Source organism: Bicyclus anynana, chromosome 20 (genome assembly GCF_947172395.1).
Source record: "Bicyclus anynana chromosome 20, ilBicAnyn1.1, whole genome shotgun sequence".
Classification (NCBI taxonomy): Eukaryota; Metazoa; Arthropoda; class Insecta; order Lepidoptera; family Nymphalidae; genus Bicyclus; species Bicyclus anynana.
Window position 1 is genome coordinate 6,500,833 of NC_069102.1, and position 16,621 is coordinate 6,517,453.

At 37.4% G+C, this 16,621-nt stretch overlaps 1 protein-coding gene across 1 annotated transcript; it reads left to right on the forward strand.

Moving 5' to 3' along the window:
* The first annotated feature begins 1,737 nt into the window (after positions 1–1,737).
* LOC112046710 (ATP-dependent RNA helicase vasa) lies at positions 1,738–16,236 on the forward strand. The gene is made up of 11 exons (XM_024083458.2): positions 1,738–1,858; positions 3,666–3,702; positions 4,806–4,908; positions 5,545–5,685; positions 6,345–6,616; positions 7,309–7,893; positions 8,255–8,450; positions 9,196–9,393; positions 10,108–10,238; positions 10,976–11,101; positions 12,628–16,236. Exons 2-11 carry the CDS (start codon positions 3,670–3,672, stop codon positions 12,685–12,687), a joined length of 1,845 nt encoding a protein of 614 aa, XP_023939226.2. The 5' UTR covers positions 1,738–1,858; positions 3,666–3,669; the 3' UTR covers positions 12,688–16,236.
* The last annotated feature ends 385 nt before the right edge of the window (positions 16,237–16,621 follow it).

The window sequence follows — 16,621 nt, forward strand, 5'->3', positions numbered from 1 at the left end:
GACGCATCTGCTGAAGACTGTAATCTCATTTCTTGCCTCTCTTCCATGAGTTTAAGTGTTTGGTCCGAGAACTTTTTGGTTCTTTTCGCACGGTGGGTCTTATAGAACTTAGACCCAACGGAATGGACAGTTTCCACGAACCTGTTGTTCTGATCGTCCACAGTTTCGCAATTTGCTAGGCAATCAAAGCGGTTCTGCAGTTCTAGTTGAAAGGACTCGGGGTTTTGAATATGGGCACGAGTAGGTCGGAGCGTAGACTTCACCAGTCGATACCGTTCCAGCTGAATGTTGATATTCAACGTGCCTCTAACCATTCGGTGATCGCTACCGGTTTTCACTCTATGGATCACAGAAACATCGTTGAATATTTGCCGTCTGGTAGACAAGATGAAGTCGATCTCGTTTTTCGTGGAACCATCGGGGCTCATCCAGGTCCATTTCCTGTGTGGTGGCTTCTTGAAGAAGGAGTTCATCATAAAGAGGCCCTCCTTCTCCATGAAGTCAGCCAACATTTGGCCCCTATCGTTCCGTTGCCCATACCCAAATCGTCCCACTTTCAACTCTGAACCGCTACGTTCGCCCAGCTTTGCGTTAAAATCCCCCATCACAACATTGCAATAAGAGTTTGAGGCATGTATGGCTTTAGAAATATCCTCATACAATACCTCTACCTCCTCGTCGGGATGTGTCGAGGTCGGTGCGTAAACCTGTATAACCTTCAACGAATACCGTTTGGTAATTCGGAGGACCAGGAACGCTACCCTGCTCGACACACTCTCGACTTTTACAACATTGTTCACGAGGGACTTGTGAACGATAAATCCGACACCACCCTGGGACTGTTGGTCGCCCTCCCGGTAGTAGAGCATGTTGCCGGATTCAAGGATTATCGAGCCCTCCCCCTCTCTTCGGACTTCAGACAATCCTATGACATCCTAGTGCAACTTGCTCATAACTTCTTCCAGCTCGATGACCTTTTCGTCGGACCTCAAAGTGCGTGCGTTGTATGTTGCCAGGTCTAGTCGTCGGGGTTGGCAGCGGAATCTCTGCCGGAGATTCTTAACACCCCTTGCCCCGCCGTTACCATAACCGCTGCCAGAGCAAGGAATAGCGGGGCTGCCGGGGACTAGGGGCTGTGTTTTGTTTTTGCCGTCCATACAAAGTTTTGCCCAGTACTGACCACGCTGGGCATGCGGGTTGGTCAGCGCAGTGCTAGATTACTCGCGCCGGTGTCGCTGCTGCCCGACACCGGCCTGAGGCATTTCGTAATCTAGCCTGTGGGAATGGATATACCGCCATTCGTCGGTCGCCAGAGCCTCGTCGGTCCATCTGCAGGGTGCACCACGAGCAGGTGAGGTTGGCAGTTGGGGAGACTGACTGGTACTAGCCTCCCCCTTACACCCCACTAGCCTCCCCCTTACACCCCTTACACAACTCAATTACACAAAAAGGTATTTTTACGGAACTCTTTAACCGACGAACACGATTACAACTATTTAACATCGATTCTATAGATACAGTTTTTATAATCGCATTAGATCATTGATCATATACTTTGACAGAAAAGTAACGTCTAGCGAGGCAGGTCCTATACAATAGTTGGTCTGAGTGTATACCACATCTAATGGTAGATTTTACTCTGTGACCGTTCTTTATGATTTATGTGATTGAATATCTTATCTTATTAATCTGTGATATTTATCATTAATCTGTGCTTTTGCTTTTCTTTTCTTCTTTTTTTCTTTCCCTTTTTTCAATCGCAGCCATTGATCAAGATTCGTCTTTGTCTGGTTTTTGGATTTTTTTAAGTAAGAAAAAGTTGTTTATTAACTTTTGTACTTGAAATATAAACTAAAAGGTGAGTCAGACTAATTTTACAATAATTTTCGTCGGAAACTTTCTAAAGCATCGCGTTTTTTGGTATTTGCACGTGTGATTCGTAGGTGCCGGTTCAGGAAGCTCGTACAGCCTACAGCTATAGTTTTGTAACTGAATAATATTTGAATTTTAGGAATGAATTATTAGAATTTAGGCCAGCACAAATGTTCGGCAGCAATGACACCACCATATATTGATATAATTAAGCTACAACTTACTTATGCTAGGTACATAAAAAAATATTTTAGCTACTAGCTTGTGTATGATAAAAAATTACAAGGGAGCACATTTTTCTGTTATAGTTTTAACAGCGGTAAAGGTAACTTATTAGGCAGGGAGATGCCGCCGCCTTGCAAAAAAAATCTAATAAGGGTGAATTATTTGCAAAATTTTTTATTTAATAGTCCTTCGTGAAACAATATTTATAATTATACAATCTTTTAAACATACTATTGTTCATAAATACTTGAAAAGTGATTGAAGTGTAATTATAACAAAATTTTGACACTTTATATTTTAGCAACAACTTTCTTAAAAATAACTTGAAAAATGAAAGACAAACCTTTAAATACCTGTTTCACCTCCTGTTATATTTTTACGACAAAAATGGGGTTCTGCTACAATTATAATTAATCTCTCAGAATCTAAATTTATCAAAATTGGTTCAGCATTTTAGTCAAGGAAAGGTAACACAGACAGATAGCTTAAGTTCACAGTTGTCAAGTTATAAATTCAAACAGTCACTTATTAATACAGTTAATACCTCTAGCACAGATGTAAATACAGTATAAACTTTAAAACTAACACTCAAGCAACTTTAAGCTAAGTTAGGGCTACAAGGGCTCTACTGTAAAGCTTAACACATAGCATATTGTCCCTGTAGAGAGAAAAGTCACCAAGTCCTAAAATTGCCACATTGATTTATTTTACAAGTTAGCCCTTGACTACAATCTCACCTGATGGTAAGTGATGATGCAATCTATGATGGAAGTAGGCTAACATGTCAAGAGAAGGATGAAAATCCACACCATTGATTTATATACAACATTGAATCAGAATGCTAAATCGCTTGGTGGTACGTCTTTGCCAGTAGGGTGGTAACTTGCCAAAGCCAAAGCCAGCCTAGCCAGACCTGGACCAATTAAGAAATCCTCAAGCCCAGCCAGGGATTGAACTCAGGACCTCCATCTTGTAAATCTACCTGCACCATTGAGGGTGTAAAAAAAATGTCATTAAAATCACCATTTTATTTTCTAAATATCTGAGTAACTGTAATTTTTGTAGCTGCCTAGTTTTTGAATTATTAAGTAACAATGTAACTACCCTTTGAAAATGGGAGAATATCAAATGTGATTATAATGAAAATTTACTCCAATGCAACACACTAAAGCGAAAACCAACTAACTCAACTATTTTATTTTATCAAAAATAAAACATAGGAAAAACATAAAGTAAAAATATATTCATTAATGAATATATTTTTACTTTGTTTTTCCTTTTATATTGCTACTATAAAATAAACTCTGAATTGTCTTTAAATTATGGTTATGTAGGTACATAAATATATTTAATAGAAAAAAAAAGTTATGAATATTTAAATTTTCAAAAACTTTTGAGCATATCTCAAAAGAGTGATTTCCGAATTAATAACTTTTGGTGCTATGGGGAGAATATGTTATTCTGATAATATAGCTTTATATTTGTTAAAGAATTTTGAAATTATAGTTTAGTGTTTTAGCATAAATACAAACAAACAGTTTTACTATAATATAAGAATATCTTTACAGAATAATGGACGACGAATGGGATGACTCTGGTGATGTTGTAAGTATTATTACATTATATTGACTACTTTTCATAAGGAAAGTTGTTAGTTTTGCTTCTGATCACTGTCCATCGCACCAAAACCCCGACAGCGATGCCCTTCCCTTGCTTCGTCTCTCGTCAGTCATTCCATTGAAACATCGTCTGTGACGACGCAACGCTTTGTGCATGTCATCTAAATATCTATACTAATATTATAAAGCTGAAGAGTTTGTTTTTTTTGTTTGATTGAATGCGCTAATCTCAGGAACTACTGGTCCAATTTGAAAAATACTTGATCAGTGATAGATAGCCCATTTATCGAGGAGGGCTATTATAATTTCAAAAAAATTAGGGATCCTTGCTGAAACTCCAATAATGTAACCCAAGGTGTACAAAAGTTTTCTTTACATGGCGTGCGCTGCAAAAACTATTGACGTTAGAATAAAATATTGTACTACAACTTTGCAGAACATATAATTTTCTACAAAAAGTGTCGCGACAGCATATATCTATCGCAGATATGCCGCTCAACGACTGACGCCCCGCGGTTTCACCCACATAGTTCCTGTTCCCGAAAGAATACAGAGTAAAAAGATAGCCTATAACACTTGCAAATAACGTAGATTTCTATCAATGAAAGAATTTTCAAAATCGGTTCTGTAGATCCAGAGATTACCCCCTACAACCACACAAACTTTACCTCTTATAATCACATCACACTTTACACTAATATTATAAAGGCGAAAGTTTGTGTAAGTTTGTAAGTATGTTGTTAGATTTTACTCTGGATTAACACCTTGGCTTACTTTTCATCCCGGAAAAATCCATGGTTCCCTCGGGATTTATGAAAAACTGAATTCCACGCGGACAAAGTCGCGGGCGTCCGCTAGTATCGAAAACCGCTTGACGTACTAAAGTGAAATTTGGCAGGGAGGTAGATTATGACGTCCGCTAAGAATGAATATTGCGACAGGGGTGGATTAAAGATGTCTAAGGGCAGACGAAATCGCAGACGTCCGCTAGTTTAAAATATAAGAAAAACGACGCACTGCAACACATCACACTAATGGGGTAGAAGCTATACCCAGCTACCAAGATTCTAATGGTTTAAATATTTCCAGGTGATGCAGGCACCGCCAGTGCAAAACAATGGTGGAGATGACAGTGAAGGCCACAACTTTACAAGGGGCAGAGGATTTACGTCTATTGTTGAAGACGATGATGGTAGGTTTATATATATGTAACTTAACTGTGTCCTAAAATATATCTAAAACACTGGAGACAAAATTACATAATATATGTATTCTCGACCAATAGCAACTGATCGAAATCTATTCTAGAAAATATGCAAGCACATATTAAGCACATATTAGGCATATTGATCAGCGCAGTGAAACAATAATAACTGAGGATGGCATCAATGAATAAACTAAAAACTTTTGTCTTTGAATTTAGTGGCTGCCACCTGATATTTTTGATGATTTCAGTCCATTTGCTTATTTTATTCCATAAAAGTTATGTAACACTTTTCATTGATTTGCAGGTTATAATTCTTTTGTGGTCTGTGGTCATTAGATTTTCCTCCATATCTCTGTATATTAAAATGGTGCGCGAATAGTAGCGTCTTCTACAACACGTGCAATTGTCAACCATATTCATTGTGCGTATATTATTATAAATAAAAAATAAAAATCTTTTATTTTAACTCACAAAGGGAATAAAATACAAAATAAAAAAAATAAAATAAAATAAAAAATAATATATGTTGTTCATTGTAGTATGTTAATGATGATGAAAAAAAATTAGTATTAAAACAGGTTTTGGTATAGACGATTTTCAAAATGGAAATCTTGTTAATAGATTTCAACAAGGGCAGCAATGGATTCGGTGAACGACGCGGTCGCGGAGGTGGTCGTGGTGGTCGCGGAGGCGGGCGAGGCCGGGGGGGTCGCGGGGGACGGGGCGGCGGCGGAAGAGATAGAGGCGACTATGAAAATGGAGGTAAGTTTAATTTTTAGTCTGTAGTGTGCTGTTGCATCATATTTAGCATTGCCCATGTGTAGGTATGGTGTGTGCCAAATTTCTAGACACTGAACATAATATAGTATGACGAAATAAAATCTTTTTAACAAAAAAAATCAACCAACTTCAAATCAAAAATAAGCTAAAAAGCCTAGCATACTGAACAAAAGCGCCACATTATTTCGTTATCTTCATTTTAACACACAATTTATTTAACACTTCTTCCCTATCCCTACCCTACACTACCCTACTCCTACCCCTACCATACCCTATCCATGTCCTATTTTTCAAATCCCTGAACCCTAGGAGTAGGGTGGGGCCCTACTCCTAGGGTTCAGGGATTTGAAAAATTCTGAAAAAGTTTCAACTTGACAGCAAATTCCCATTAACAGAATGATCTGCCATTTATTGAATTCAATTGTTGCAAAAAATAAAAAAACCGCTTGACAGACTTTGTGCAAACTTCACATAAACCATCTACTAAATAGTTTGAACAAAGTCTTAACATTTGGTTGGGATAGGTGAGCCTGTTCTTGAGTTATAAAATTTCAACAAAAAATGGCATTGATTTTTATATATAGATAAAAGCATATTAAGGTAATTGAGTATTTGATTTTTCTTCCTTTATGTTATTACAGGGGACAATGATTATGACAATGAGGACAGAGGGGACAGGGGAGACAGAGGCGAGCGAGGCAGAGGCCGGGGCAGGGGTAGAGGCGGGCGAGGCGGGTCGCGGCCCAGCGGCGGCAGTGATGACGACGGGGAGAACCCTGAGGGGGCCGACGGTGAGAAGAAGGCACCAGTGACGTATGTGCCGCCGGAGCCCACTGAGAATGAAGAAGAAATCTTCAGCAGCACCATCAGCAGTGGAATCAACTTTGATAAGTTTGACTGTATTGCGGTGAAGGTGAGTTTTCTTACTTTGTTGCTAAACTTTTGACTGGTGGGAGGCTTTGGCAGTGGCTAGTTACCACCCTGTACAAAGATGTACCGCCAAGCGATTTAGCGTTCCGCTACGATGTCGTGTAGAAACTGAAAGAGGTGTGGACTTTCATCCTCCTACTAAGTTAGCCCGCTTTTGTCTTAGATTGCATCATCGGTCAAGGGCTAACTTGTAAAGAATGAAAAAAATAATAAAAAAAAACCACTATGCTCTCTACAGACAAACAATTAAATCTATATTAGAACTGGAAATGAAAACACAGATCACAAAATTGTGTGCAGTAAACAGCTGAATAGATTTTAATGGTACTTTTACTGGAAGATAGATGAACTTATTGAGTAAAATGTAGGCTTCTTTATTAAAGCAAGAATCCTGTGGCAGTTATTGACAGTATCTTCTCTAAATAATAAATTCTATTTCATCTACAATAGCAATTGATGTCCTCTGGTGGACACATTATTTGCATTTTATGTGTAACCATTAACTTTTCTACTCAACCAATTAATAAAAACCAAGCCTCTGTTTATATGTATGTGTGCTCAATTTCTCAAATACAAGACTTAATCTTGTATAGATAGATGGGGTTTGTGCATATTTGTTCAGGGAAAGTTTCACTATTATATGTTCAATTAAGATTTTAAATTTTTTATACATAGGTAACTGGTGAAAATCCTCCTCGAGCTATAGACAGCTTCCAGAGCGCTAATTTACGGAAATATGTCGTGGAGAATATTTTGAAATCTGGCTACAAGAAGCCCACGCCGATACAGAAACACGCGATCCCCATCATAATGGCTGGCCGAGATTTGATGGGTTGCGCCCAGACTGGCTCGGGGAAAACCGCCGCCTTCCTACTGCCAATAATAAATACGCTGTTACAAGACCCCCGGGACCTGCAGACAGGGGAGCACGGCGCACAGCCGCAGGTCGTCATAGTGTCCCCCACTCGGGAACTGACGTTGCAAATATTCAACGAGGCGAGGAAGTTCTCCCACGGCTCGGTGCTGAAGATCGCTGTAGCCTACGGTGGGACTGCCGTCCGTCACCAGGGTGACAGTATTGCTCGAGGATGTCACATACTGGTGGCCACTCCGGGTCGTCTGAACGACTTCGTTGACCGGGGTCGTGTTTCTTTCGAGAGTATCCGGTTCGTTGTCCTGGATGAGGCTGATCGCATGCTGGACATGGGTTTCATGCCTAATGTTGAGAAGATGATGGGGCACCCCACCATGGTACCTCTTGTAAGTATATTTATTGTATTATATGATGAAACTGCTATCAGGCTAAATATAGAACTGTCTATACTATCAGATGAAGTATAGCATAATATGTTACATATTAAGCTTTGTAATGGTGAAATTTTTGAAATCAAACAAAAAAACAAATTTTACCTCTTTATAACATCAGTTTCAAAATTGGTTCAGTAGATCCAGAGATTACCCCCTATAATACTACAAACTTTACCTCTTTATAATTTTAGTATAGATAATAGAGGAGTCTTGAAGAGCCTCAATTGCATCTATAGTTAATGGTCAAATTGAAGAGGTTCTGTGTATGTTCCAAAATGTGCACTAAATGCAAATTTTGTGTCTTTGCCAACAGAAAGAGCGACAAACGTTGATGTTCTCGGCAACATTCCCAGAAGACATCCAGCACTTGGCCGGTAGATTCCTCAACAATTACCTGTTCGTGGCCGTGGGCGTAGTCGGTGGCGCCAGCACTGACGTGGAACAGATCTTCTTTCAGGTCAGCAAGTATGAAAAGCAAGACAAACTGAAGAACCTTGTCGAAGAATATGGTAAGCCTATCTCACCTCTTTTTTAAGGTTCCGTAATCAACAAGGAACCCTTATAATTTTGTTATGTATGTTTGTCTCATGGCGGCCTCCCCAAGATGGCGGACAGGCTGGTTGAAATCCACCTCTATGATATGGATATCAAATAAAAGGGTTTGCCGTCAGGAATACACAAAAAAGTCACGTGACTTGAATCCAATATGGCGGACAGGCTATTTGAACCCCCCCCCATGATTGGGTATCAAGCTATTCATGTTATTTTTCTTTCTCTTCTGGGTTTATTGGTTTTCTCTTCCGGCAAAGACGTACCGCCAAGCGATTTAGCGTTCCGGTACGATGCCGTGTAGAAACCAAAAGGGGTGTGGATTTTCATCCTCCTCCTAACAAGTTAGCCCGTTTCCATCTTAGACTGCATCATCACTTACCATCAGGTGAGATTGTAGTCAAGGGCTGACTTGTAAAAAAATAAAAAATTAAAAAAAAAAAAAAAAAATTCTCTGCGATCAGTAACATTACTGTAAGCAGATATAACTTTTCGCTTGTCGAATGTAATTCCCAATGAGAGCTCATTGTTTTTAATAGGTTTAATTATTAAAATTTATTGCTACCTTTTAAGCCTGCTCTGATATGTTCTGTGAATCAGTTTTGAAGCCAATAAATATTTAGTTGACTCATCAGTCGTGTTTTGTACTTCTGCGAGACGCTGTCAATCTCTTCACATAATTTAATATTTGACATGTATTTTCAGAAGGAAAACGCGTCCTTGTGTTCGTGGAAACGAAGCGCAACGCGGATTTCATTGCCGCCAGACTGTCGCAGATACAGAAGATGACGACGTCCATCCACGGCGACCGCTTGCAGCAGGAGCGCGAAGAGGCGCTGCATAACTTCAAGACCGGGCGCCACTGTATACTAGTCGCCACCGCTGTGGCTGCTAGAGGGTTAGGTAAAGTATACGCTTTTTGTCTATTGTATCCGCTTTCACATGTTGGCCAGAGGTTGTCAACCTGTTGAGACTTATACTACAACCTTTCTCGATGAGTACTGTTTACCAACAAAGAAATTAAAAATAAGGGTAGTATAAGTGTCATAATTTACATTAGGACAGTTGACTCATATCAAATTTAATATAAACAATATCAATTTCGTATAGTAAAGAGTGAGAGTCCAAAATATATTATTATTAATTAATAAAAGATAAGGATTTCATATAAACTTGATTTAAAAATCATGTGTACTTTAAATTTTCGAAACGTCAGAACCGCTGTCCATTTTGTGACGTCACAATGTAAACGTCAAACTAATTGTTAACTAATATTTTTGTCAGACGCTCTGTTTGGTAAAGGATAAATATACATGGTCAACAACGTTTTGGTTCATAGGGTTAAAAAAAATTAATACTTTCATGTAATCCCATCTCAAAGAAACTATGATGATTTTTTTCCAATCTAGTAGAACGATAATGATCAATTTAAGACCATTTAATAAAAGTTTCAACTCACCTATTATATTTACATATTGGTCACAAGTCCAGGATTGCGATTGCAGAGTTTTCTGCCACACAATGAACCCAGCACATGCACTGTCAATCCAAGGAATGCTAAGATATTCATCTCATTTCATTATTTTAAATATTAAAAGTGTATTTTATTTTTCACAGATATTAAGAATGTAGATGTGGTGGTGAACTATGACTTGCCGAAAAGCATAGATGAGTATGTGCACAGAATTGGCAGAACCGGTCGCGTTGGCAACAGAGGAATAGCTGTTTCTTTCTATAATCCTGACACGGTAAGTGTCACATAATATGGTCCTAATCCTTACTTTAATTCAAAATTAAAATCTTTAGGCTTTGTCTCTGATTTTTTTAGGTGTGTGGCCAGACAAATTTTGTTTTTAGTATTTGACATAAAGTAAGAAAGTGACGAAACTTATGGTTAAGACACGCAATATTTATCAGAACGAGGTGAAACTGGCCCTAAGTGTACTTGGCTTGGGTTTGGGTAGAAAAGGGAAATATTTCGTCATTTTATGGACCCCAATCCTTTTCCTAAAATGAAAGTATTGAAAGAAAAATCTATCCTAACCAAATATGGTAGTTATATATACTACTATACTAATATTATAAAGAGAAAAGGTTTGATTGTTTGTTTGTATGTTTTGAATAGGCTCTGGAACTACTGAACCAATTTGAAAAATTCTTTCACTGTTGGGAAGTTACACTATCCCTGAGTGCTATAGGCTATGTTTTATCCCCGTATTCCTACGGGGATAAACCATAGCCTACGTATTATTATTTAAAGCAGTTAAGCCCCATGGCTCAAGAGTGTTAGTAAGCCTAAAAAACAAAAATTAATTTTTCTTTTTAAGATAAAAATACATCCAGTTAGGTAAAAAAGAAAGGAATAAAAGTCTTTTATAATCCATAAGGCTGTAAAGCTTAGTCCAGTAATTCTATTAAATACTACAAATTATTGCCATACTACATTACTATTACATAAATAACGAGTTCTTTTAATTTTTTAAAGGATTCTGCGTTGGTAGCGGACTTGGCAAAGATCTTACGGCAGGCGGATCAGACGGTGCCAGACTTCTTCCAGGGCGGCGGCACCGCTACATACACTGGCAACAAATATGGCGGCAGTGACATTAGGGTGAGATCGCTATTTTTTTTTTATGAACCCACACGCTAGTGAGACATTTCTGTTAATAGTATAATACATTCTACAGGAGGTTTCGTACGATTTCCCATAGCTTTTAAGGTGTTGACAATAACACTTTTAGTAACCAAACTGCATTACTAATATTATACTCAGAAACACAATTATCTACCCACTTTAATATGTCGCGAGTATACTAAAGTGGGCGGGTAATTGTGCCTTTGAATATATATTAACTAAAAAAAAAATTTCATGTTTTCATACAAAGTAATTCAATTAGGACTATCTATGTAACACACGCTTTTGTGGAAGTAACAAAGTGACAACATTGCATCTGAAAATACGTAAAACTTGGCTACGTCATAATTATAAGGATGCGTATGACGTACACATTTTAGGATCTATTTACAAACGAAATTTTATTTACCCTGAAAATAATAATGTTCTTTGAACATTTTTAATTAGTTTTCGGTAAAGAATATAACCCCAAAGTTATGGGAAATACTCCCGAGCACCCTGTATATTGGATACATGATGAGTAGGTATTTTGTTTATGAGAAACAAACCGCCTGGCTATGACTTTCTTTTGTACTGTGTATTTAGGAGTAAGCTAAATCAGTCAATATCCAGTAGTTGTTTTGTTTAAACACTACACTTGCACTATTGTAACATGTAACATGTAAAGTACACCTGTCATTATTGCTATTATACTTGTACTTAATGTGCTGTTCATTTGTTGCTTGCTTACGAAAACAGAGGACAATAGTAAATGAGGTATGTATCGTAGCCATATAGTGGCGTGCACAAGATTTTAACTAGGGTGGGTATATGTACAAATTGAAAATTTCCTTATCCAATGAAATCAGTCTTCAGAGAGGTGATGCATTATTGCATTTATGACGTGCATACCACTGGTCCATCTATCTGGAATAGCATATTGTTACAATCATTGAAACAAACATTTTTATCTGCATAGATATCATGCATATTGCTATCTCAGATAAATAATAATATTGGTTTCTTAAATTCCATCCAGCTGGCCTGTTCACTAACTTTGATTAAGTTTAGTGGCTATTTAGTTATTGTTTTACTATTAAAATTATTTTTCGTTAACTTTACAAATTACCAAAATGTGGTTATTATTGATTTTGATGTTAATTATGTTAGGTGACTAATAGGCCAAAATTTGTGAAATAGCTAGCTGATCTATTCAACCATTCTGTAGCCCTAATATAAATGGCGTAACTATTATCAGACTTTTTACATCTCATCATCATAATCAGTATCAACCCATATTTGGCTCACTGCTGAGCTTAGTCTCGTCGTAGAATAATGGTTTGGCCAATAGTACACCACGCTGGCCCAATGCAGATTTGGCAGACTTCACACACATAGAGAATTAAGAAAATTCTCTGGTATGCAGGTTTTTTCACAATGTTTTTCCTTCACTGTTCGAGACACGTGATACTTTTTTAACATCTTCAGTGTGCTAAAGTATTAAAACAATGCTCCTGTTTCAGAATTTCAATAACGCAACAGCAGCGGTGGACCAAGGGCAGGAGCCTGACGAGGAGTGGTAAACGTTTGTGTGACGTGGACCTCTTGATAATACTACTAGACGATCCAATGATCCAGTGATTGTGTGATTAATGTGCAACTAGTGGTGCGTGTAAATATCATTGGTGCTTGCTGACTGACAATCCAGTGTTTATGAAAACTTAAATGTGACTAAACAAGTGTGAAGATTTAGGGTCTATGCTCATTAGAGCCACCTAAAACTCTACTAGCACCAGTATGCCAGATAGCGAGACATTTAATTGTGATTTAAAAATTGGGACGTCGCGCTAAAATCAGGATTTCTGGCAACGCCGACTAGCACCAACGTCGCAGCCTTCAGTGTTCACTCATTGTTGACTAGTTGTTGCATTGTCAATCAATGAACATATGGACACATGTCTTCTATTCATGTATAGGCATGCTCAGTCAACACAAACAAGCATATGAAAAGACTTCAAACCATATAGTTTAAGTAGCCAAAATCAAACTTTGTTTGATTTCTGTCCATTGTACTATAGTCATATTGACTTTTCACAAAAGCTAATGCTTTGTTAAAGTGGAATACAAAGTTATGCAATCCAGTGAAGCAGAATTGATGTAATGCACATGCAGTGAGGTGGTAGGGTGCTGGTGGCTCAAATGAGCATTGACCTTTATTCTTGGACACACAATTTATAATAATGTCACCTGACATTTCTTGATGTTGAATCATAATATTTCTATGATCACCAGTGATTTTAGATCCAACACATACCTGCGGTGAGGCAGAGTTTGTTGATGCCAACAAATTAAGTTGTTGACATTGAAAAAATTATTTACATGACAAAAATGTCTGAAATATGACAAGAATATAAGTGTGTGTTGGTCCTTAGTCACTTCTGGTCATAGAAAATATGCTACTTATGGGGAAAGTGTATAAACATCCCTTATGAGGTAGGTATATATTTTTAATGATTATGATCATAATTTTTGCCATAATATGCAAAATTGTTTTCTTAGTTTTAGTTATAACTCAATGTTTATGTAGTGATGATTTCATGGTAAGTTTTACATGGTTTTTACAAGAGTTTCCATAAATGTTGTTTATTATGTTATGTTTAAATAATTATAATACACATTAATCATTAATGTTTCCATTATAATATTAAGAATATGTGTCTACCTCTGTACAGTGTTTATCCCTAAGCTGTTTAGAAGACTGTTTCACTGTGACAAGTATTGTAGGTTAAGAACTAATTGTTAAATATTAATTTGCTAACATCAAACATGTTTTGCACAACACCTTTGATTTGAACAAACCATTTGGTTGTACTCATAACGAGGAAAATTATTATTGTTTTTTTTTTCATTATTTCGTTTAAGCGTGTTGATTTAAGTTTTCTTTAGTTTTTCTTTTTTATAAAAATTGTTGCATCAAAATTCGAAACAGCTGAAGTCGCAAGCGACGTTTAATGAGAATCTGTGATGTTTTAATATTAGAAGTTGCTCAGTTAAAATTTTAACATAGTTACACATATAATGTTAAGTCTATTTCCACTGATTTTGTTAGGAAAATACATGTTGTATTTGCTTATAATTTTTTTTTATATGAAAAATTTTATATTGCCTTTTGAACATAGAATCTCTTTTAATTAGTATACTTCCTTATTAAATAGTGTTATCATCAAGTTATATGTAAGCAAATGCCAGTATATAAATTAATGTTGGTCTCACTTATCTTTTGATACTGGAAAAATCTATCTATTGACTATTTGTTATGCAAACATCCATTTCGGAATTTCCATATAGTTATGTACCAGTTCAGTCAAGCGAGTCGCAGGGATTCGTTAAATGTAGGTGGCTCAGGATTGTGATTTTTGAAAGTCCCAACAAAAGGCCTATGTCCTGCAGTGGACATCAATGCCCTATCATATTGTTACGAACTAGGGTTCGAGGATTTGGAATTAAACACCTGGTGACTCGTATAAGACTTTATTCCACTCCTTAATCCAAATATAAGTACACACTTCCAAACTTAGGCAATTTGTAGTCCGTTATCGTAGCCGAGTTCACTATAGCTCACTTGTATCGCTTGTATCACTTAGTGTTCACTTCACTCCGTTTCGAAGTTCACTGCCCCGAGCGTCAAGTCTGTCGTATATCAGGGACCGCCTGCGTGTTGTTTATTCCGCGTAGTTCGCCAAATCGAAACAATAACAACAGATATGCAATCAAATCATCTCGACTTGTAAACAACTCGAAGGGGCGAGCGATTATGAACCCTATGTCTGTAGAAAAAAGGTTCTCCGTAACAATATCATAAGTTAAATAAACTACTGGCGTGTTTTATGGTGGAAATTAATATGTAACAGTCAATTAATTAATTGTTAAGTGTTAATGATAACGCCAAGGATCCATGGTTTAACGTTTTGTCCGCCGGGCGTGAGTAACACCACCAATTTCTCAACTCTGTCCTGCTACTCGGGATTTATTAGAAGACAGAGAATCTTAATATTTCGTAGCCCTAGTTCTGGGTGCTAACATGCGACCAAGTGAAGACAAATATCGTTCAATGGCGGCGGAGTTGTCCCAGTCCCATCTCATTCTTCATTCATGAAACGATAGTGATAGCACAGAAAACATATATACAAGTACAGAAGATTCACTCCGCAACGTCATTAAAATAAATAGCGACTCTCGGTACGACACAATACGGCGCAATTCAGTTCGACAAAATTATAAGCACGCCGTTTTATTTACTTACAGTTTTATATTTATTACATGTACAACGTTAGGGTTGTCTTCAAATGAAAAATACTTACTACTAGATTTAACGCGCGGCGATGTTCGCATACCTTATATAAAATAAAAAAGTAAGAAAGACTTTTCAAGAAATTGCATATTATTCAATTGCAATCCGGCTTTCTACAAATTTATTTCGTATTATTGTTTTGGTACATACCTATGTGAAATGAAACAAATGTTGTTTGTGTAAAAATATATATAAGTTTTAAATACAAGTCTATCTTCGGTCTACTGTATAACTATGTATACTTAAAAAAAAACATTATTTTAATATTACATTAATGTACAAATTAACCAGAAAACCATATTATATCTAATTGAAAAAACTGTGATCATTATTATTGTTAAGTAGAATAGTTTGCTTTCGCCATGGGCGTTGATAAGTTGCTCGATTTCAAAATGGCGGACATTTTCATGTGAGAAGTAGAGTGCGCGCACGATTAGTTTGCGCGTGGCCAAAATCGGAACTGTTCAAAAGTGGCGCCATCTTGTCGTCTATCTCTATCTCTTTGCGGGTAAAAGAGATCACAAATACTGGCAACATAATGGCGCCGTCAGTCGCGCGCTGACTTATCTTGGACGCACTCTAGTATCAGAATGCAGGGTATGTCATTACAACTAATTATAAAAGAAGCAAAAATCCTGAAAAGGACTCCGATAAGTACAAAAGGGGGGATGTGTAACTATGTATTACAATATTATATGACTTAAGGACAAATTTAGTTTGTATTACGCTTGTTTCATTTTGCGACAAAAATACTTTACAAATAAACATAATTTTAAATGTGGTTTTTGTTTAATTTTCTAAAATGTTTGTTCTCGCCTTCGCCTAGGTGAACAATCGAGTCATTAGCCTATAAAAAACTTGCAATTTCACGTGAACAAAGTGACTAAAAGTAGCTAGGTATAAGGTTGTCTTATGAGCCGTGTTGGCCCAGTGGATATGACCTCTGACTCCAATTCCGGAGGGTGAGGGTTCGAATCCGGTCCGGGCGTGCACCTCCAACTTTTCAGTTGTGTGCATTTTAAGAAATTAAATATCACGTGTCTCAAACGGTGAAGGAAAACATCGTGAGGAAACCTGCACACCAGAGAATTTCTTAATTCCTGCGGCGCTGCGCCCCTAACGCACTGCACCGTATGACTCCTCCCCTAGGGATTTTAAATAGTGAC